This window comes from Pteropus alecto, unplaced genomic scaffold (assembly GCF_000325575.1).
Source record: "Pteropus alecto unplaced genomic scaffold, ASM32557v1 scaffold114, whole genome shotgun sequence".
In the NCBI taxonomy this organism is placed as follows: Eukaryota; Metazoa; Chordata; class Mammalia; order Chiroptera; family Pteropodidae; genus Pteropus; species Pteropus alecto.
In genome coordinates, this window is record NW_006435793.1 from 5430781 (window position 1) to 5436780 (window position 6000).

Here is a 6000-nt window from a genome sequence, read left to right on the forward strand (position 1 = left end):
ACCCTCAGTGACTTCTAGAACAATGTCAAAAGCAATGTAATATATATTAAACTGGTATCTCAGAAAGAGGGGGAAAAATGGGGCAGAAAAATCTTAAAAGAAATGCTGGCCAGTTTTCCAAATTTGGCAAACAACTTCAATGTACAGATCCAGAAAGCTCCGTAGATAAATACAAAGAAAACTACATGCAGACATAGTATAGTCAAACTGCTGAAAACAAAAAATCTTGAAAGCAACAAGACAAAAATGACATTTCCTACAGGAGAATAGTGTATAATGACATGTATCCATTGTTATAGTATCATACAGTCATTTCACTATCCTAAAAATATGCTATTCATCCTTTCTCCCAAACCCAAGCAACCACTGATCTTTTTACTGTCTCCGCAGATTTGCCTTTACCAGAATGTCATAAAGTTGAAGTCATACAGCATATGGCCTCTTCAGATTGGCTTCTTTCACTTAGTAACATGCGTTTAATTTCCTTCATGTGTTTTCACAGCTTGATAGTTGCTTTCATCACTGCCTTCAGTTTGCACTGACATTAATAGCCAATACACTAAAGCAAGGTATATAAAAGGCACAAAAATTGTCATTATTTACAGGCAACATCATAGCTTGTGTAGGAAAATCCAACGGAATCTATAAAATGACTACTAGGATATCCATATGATATAAAATGATATATGTAAAGAATTGTTCATGATCAGAGAAAATGTTAAGTAGATTACAAAATTGTGTAATGTGTTCTCAGCCATGTTAAAATGGCTAGAAAGAAAAAATAACACTGATATTGCTGAGTGATAGGTTATGGATGATAATTTTCTGTATTTTCCAGTTTTTAAATAAATGTGTTATAATATTTAAAAAAACGTATTGAAGCATGAAACAGGCTTGAAGCTGCATTTCACAGCTAATTTAATGCTGTAAAACCTACATTTTCACCCCAATCAGAATTATGCTGCATTAATGGTACCATACAAGGAATTCAGGTGATAATTTCCATCATTCAGACATTTATATTATAGTGACATGTCAGGTGTCCTAGTTACCTACTATTTTTTAAATGAGCTTTGCTTTAAAGTAACATTTTTTTCTATTAAGTAGCATATTTTTTATAAATTTATAAATAAAGAGTCGTGACCACTGTAAAATTTGGTCTTTTCTTCCTAATAAAAAAAATTCTCCCTCAGATGTTTCTCCCTCTACATACTTACTAAGAGGGGCACAAGTGAGACTTCTAAGACGCTGGATGTGTTCTGTCTTTATCTGGGTGGCGGCTAGAAGGTATACAGGTAGAAAAATTAATCAAGCATTCTATACATTTATGGTCAGGGCTTTTAATTTTTGTAAGTTATACTTCAGCTTATTTAACAGGGAAATTTTATAAAATATTTCTCCATTCAGAGTTGATGTTAGATTGCTTTTCTCTTGCTTTTTGGCCCAGTATTTATAAACATGCTTATTTCAAATCTTTTATTTCTCTCCTGCTTTAGAAACACATACCGCATGATTGAACAAGATGACTTTGACATTAATACCAGGCTGCACACGATTGTTAGAGGGGAAGATGAAGCAGCCATGGTGGAGTCAGTAGGCCTAGCCTTAGTGAAGCTACCAGATGTCCTCAATCGTCTGAAGCCTGATATCATGATTGTTCACGGAGACAGGTTTGATGCCTTAGCTCTGGCTACATCTGCTGCCTTGATGAACATCCGAATCCTTCACATTGAAGGTGGGGAAGTCAGTGGGACCATTGATGACTCTATCAGACACGCCATAACAAAACTGGCTCATTATCATGTGTGCTGCACCCGAAGTGCAGAGCAGCACTTGATCTCCATGTGTGAGGACCATGATCGCATCCTTTTGGCAGGCTGCCCTTCCTATGACAAACTTCTCTCTGCCAAGAACAAAGACTACATGAGCGTCATTCGGATGTGGTTAGGTACGCATCAGACTATTCAGCCTAATGGTTGTGTTTGTCAGTGTTGATTGGGTATGTTTCAGTCCTCTAAGAAACTTGTGAAAGAATATTCCATTAGCAATCAGAAGGCTAAGATTTTAGTTCATAGATTTTGCCCTTTGAGAGTTATGAGACTCTCTGAGACTCACCTTTTCTATAAAATAGACTTAATGGATTGAATTTTTAATGTTAAATTTATACAACGGAATGCTTTTAATCCATTAAATATAATGTTATGGGTGAATAGTTACAGCGATAGATCCTGACATAGCAAAAAGGAAGAAAAGCTACAAAATTTATAATATGCCATTTTCATGAAAACAGTAACATAATGGAAAGTTAAGGAAGCATGTACACCAAGTCATTTATAATATTTCTGGTTAGTAGAATTATGTGTGTTTATGTTTGTTGTCCTTTATTTTGTTTTCTAGTACAATGAAAAATTTCTTCTTTTTAATTTTAATGCCTTCCTTACATGATTGTTGGAATGCTCAGATGAGATGAATATTGAAAGCAGATTGTTGGAATGCTCAGATGAGATGAATGTTGAAAGCAGTTAGTAAGGCATAAATACTTACTGAAAAGGATTATGATGATGATGATTGAAAAGCAAAAGTCATAGTTGTTCAAAGCCTATACCTGCTTCTCAATCTGCAATTTCTGATGTCATCACTCTGCTTATAGGAGAAATAGTGTTAGGCCACTCAGAACATGCAGCTTTATAACCAGGACATTAAAAAATAAAAGTCCCAATAAAATATTAGCAAAATTAAAAAGACATGTTGAATTCCTAATAATGAAAGCTCTCTTGGAGTAAACGGCTGAAATTTCCTTTTCACTTCCACTTGCCCCTTAGCAATCAGTTGTAGCAATTCTACAAGTTGTGTAGAATAACCCTCTGCATAGGATTGCAGAAGCTCCATCACATTCTCACTCTCATTTATCTTCTCCTTTAAGTGTGATTAAGAAACATCTGCACTATATAATAGAAAATAACGATATAATGCAGAATGCAACAGGACTGCACTTTGTAACTTAAGGCTCTATATGGTGCCATTTAAGCAGTCTCTTTATAAGAGAAGGATGGCAAAAGGGCAAAAATTAGATGTCTTTTTTTAAAAAAGTGAAAAAGAAAACAGGACAATGAGCTGAAGCTACCCATCCCTGGCAATAATACATTTCGTGCAAAGCTTGCACCTGCTTCTTGCTGTGCAATTCCTGACGTTATCACTCTCTCCAGAACTCAGCAGTTTCAGCCCTTCCATGCAACCCTTTCCAGTTAGGTACCATCATTTTGTTTTGTGTTGTAAGGTTCTATATTTACTGTGGTGTTTCTTTGTATGTAAGAGGAAATCAGAGGGAATCATGTATGAGTAACTCAAGTACTACATTAAAAGCTGACATCATTCCTCTACTTACCAGTCACAGATGAGCTAATTCACCCTATAGAAACATGCATTATAGCAGGACCAACTTGTACCTGTGGTCAGATTGCAGCATATACGTAATATTTCCATGTCCTTTACAGCAGGGGTCCTCAAACCCCTGGCCCCAGATTCCAGGCCTATTAGGAACTGGGTCGCACTGCAGGAAGTGAGCGGCAGGCAAGAGAGCAAAGCTTCATCTGTATTTGCAGCCACTCCCCAGCGCTAGCATCACCTCCTCAGCTCCACTTCAGATCATCAGGCATTAGATTGTCATAGGAGCACCGGTCCCTAGTGCCAGAAAGGTTGGGGACCGCTGCCTTAGAGTGAAGACACTTGTTTTATTGCTATTTCTCTCCCAATAGTTTCTAGTGGCCCTGATCTATATCTAATGACCTTAATATGTTCATCTGATTCTTCTAGACTTCTGTTTTTGATAGATTCTTTTAAGCCTTTAGGTCTTTTTTCTACTTTGTACAAAATTTTGATAATTATATCCTTCCATCCTCCACTTTAGAACTTAATATGGGGCCAATAATTTTTTAAAATAAAAATTTGGAGCCTATAGTCTTTCAAATCAAATACTACTGAAGATTCTTAGTAAAAATTGTTACCATTAAATCAAAAATTAACTACTGTGAATTTGGAAATTAATGATAAACTTATAGTTCATGATAAAGTTGATCATTAAAATTAATATCACAAAGAAATATATTCTTTTATTAAAAATAAGTGAGCGGAGCTCATTTTCATTTTTATGGAAATTTAATGTAAGTCCTGTTGATAAATGTGTTGTGTTATTTGGCATAGCACTGTCCATTGGAACCATTTATACTTCAAAGTTTTGCTACGGGAACGGTCCTGAGTATTCTAGCCTGGGAATAAGTGAAGCCTTTCTAGTCTTTTGAACAGAGTTTGAAACATTTGCCATTTGTTGAATTTGGTGGGTGATGGTATGGGGAGGCTCATATATTTTATATATTATAGGAAATATAGATTATATATTATATGAAATATATTTAATACTCATTCAAGCTCTAAATGCCCTGATTTGTAACATATTATTCATTAATATTGCTGATAATTCAGAAGAAACACTAGCTAGAAATTGGGGAAATTCACATTTTTCTAATGCTTTGAAATATTTTGGATTTTAAAACAATGAATTCTGGTTTCTCTTATTTAAAGTTACATGTTTTGTTTGTGGTAGCAAGTACCTTTGTAAAATATTAAGTTTGCTGAATCCTTGGACTTGTTGTTTATAAGTTCTTATCATTTGAACCTAATTTGGATGCCCTGCTTAGAATGTGAGAAACTTTCTTCTTTGGAATTTTTAAGAGCAGACTTTGGGGTTTGCTTTTTAGAATTCACTTCTTTCTCCTTTAAGATTCTTAACTAATAAAGCAATGTGGTTTGACTTTTTTTTAAACAGGTGATGATGTAAAATCTAAAGATTACATTGTTGCACTACAGCACCCTGTGACCACTGACATTAAGCATTCCATTAAAATGTTTGAGTTAACATTGGATGCACTTATCTCATTTAACAAGCGGACCCTAGTTCTGTTTCCAAATATTGATGCAGGTAATTGAACTTGAAAATGAAAGTATGCCACCTTCCTTTCCAGTTTTGTTTCTATTATGTCATCTTTGACTGCCCTATCTTCCTCATTTTATTTTAATTTTTTTTCTATCTAGCTTATTTTACATTGAAGGCCACTCTGTTCTGAAATGCATTCCAGTTTTTAAAGGATCACCAATTTTCCAGTAGTTTGGAGAGTTTGTGATGTTTTTGTCAAGTCTAGTAGACCCTTAATGGGAAAGAAATAAATACTAAAAAAAGATCTCTCTAATCTTCACTCTAGGTTCATGTTTAAATCTCCATTTTTCACCAATGAGAAACTGCAGTAGCTAAGAGACATAAACCTCAGAATTTGAAAGTGTCTTTAGGAAAGTAGTGATCCCAACTAACCACAGTAAAGTAGCCATTATTGTTATTTCTTGTTTTCCTATTGATGTTAGCTATACCTTAAAGTAATCTTGAGCTTAAACAATTTAGATCTGGAGTCCCCAACCAGTCGATCCTCAAGCCTGGCCTGGTTGATCACCTACTAGCGGATGATACTACAGGCTTTGTTGCTAGTGACACCTTAGCCATGTTAATGGGGATATGAGATATAAACGAGAAATGCCAGAGCAGGGTCAAACACTGAGGAATTTTCAAACACTGACTATTATTAGCTGACACCACTCATTGATGAGCTCTTAGGCATTTTTTGGTAAAAGAGGCAGGATCCCTTCTCTGCAGTGTCAAGGTGTCATCATCTTACTCTGAAGTAATCCTTCTTAGTGTCCTTTAGTAATCTTGACTATTAGGGGAAACAAAGTAGGGTATTAGTTGGAAAAAAATTAAGAACCCACAACACAGGTTCTGTCCAGGTAACTTATCAATATTTCAAAAATCTTAATATTATTTTCTAATTCTTTAAATTTTTGAATAAATATTTGCAATGTAATTATATATCTCTCATTTGATATTCATTGTCAATGATATTCTGTTTGTAATGTACTTTCCTGATTGTATATAATTTATATTAGAGATATTTTTCC

At 34.9% G+C, this 6000-nt stretch overlaps 1 protein-coding gene across 5 annotated transcripts in view; it reads left to right on the forward strand.

Annotated features, from left to right (window-relative positions):
- GNE (glucosamine (UDP-N-acetyl)-2-epimerase/N-acetylmannosamine kinase) overlaps positions 1 to 6000 on the forward strand; it is a 30292-nt gene that overhangs the window by 9770 nt on the left and 14522 nt on the right. For all 5 annotated transcript variants that reach the window (XM_015589079.2, XM_006911580.3, XM_015589077.2 and 2 more), the window contains 2 exons: positions 1497 to 1948; positions 4823 to 4975. In XM_015589079.2, the coding sequence (XP_015444565.1) occupies positions 1497 to 1948; positions 4823 to 4975 (605 nt within the window). The remainder of the gene's footprint in view (positions 1 to 1496; positions 1949 to 4822; positions 4976 to 6000) is intronic.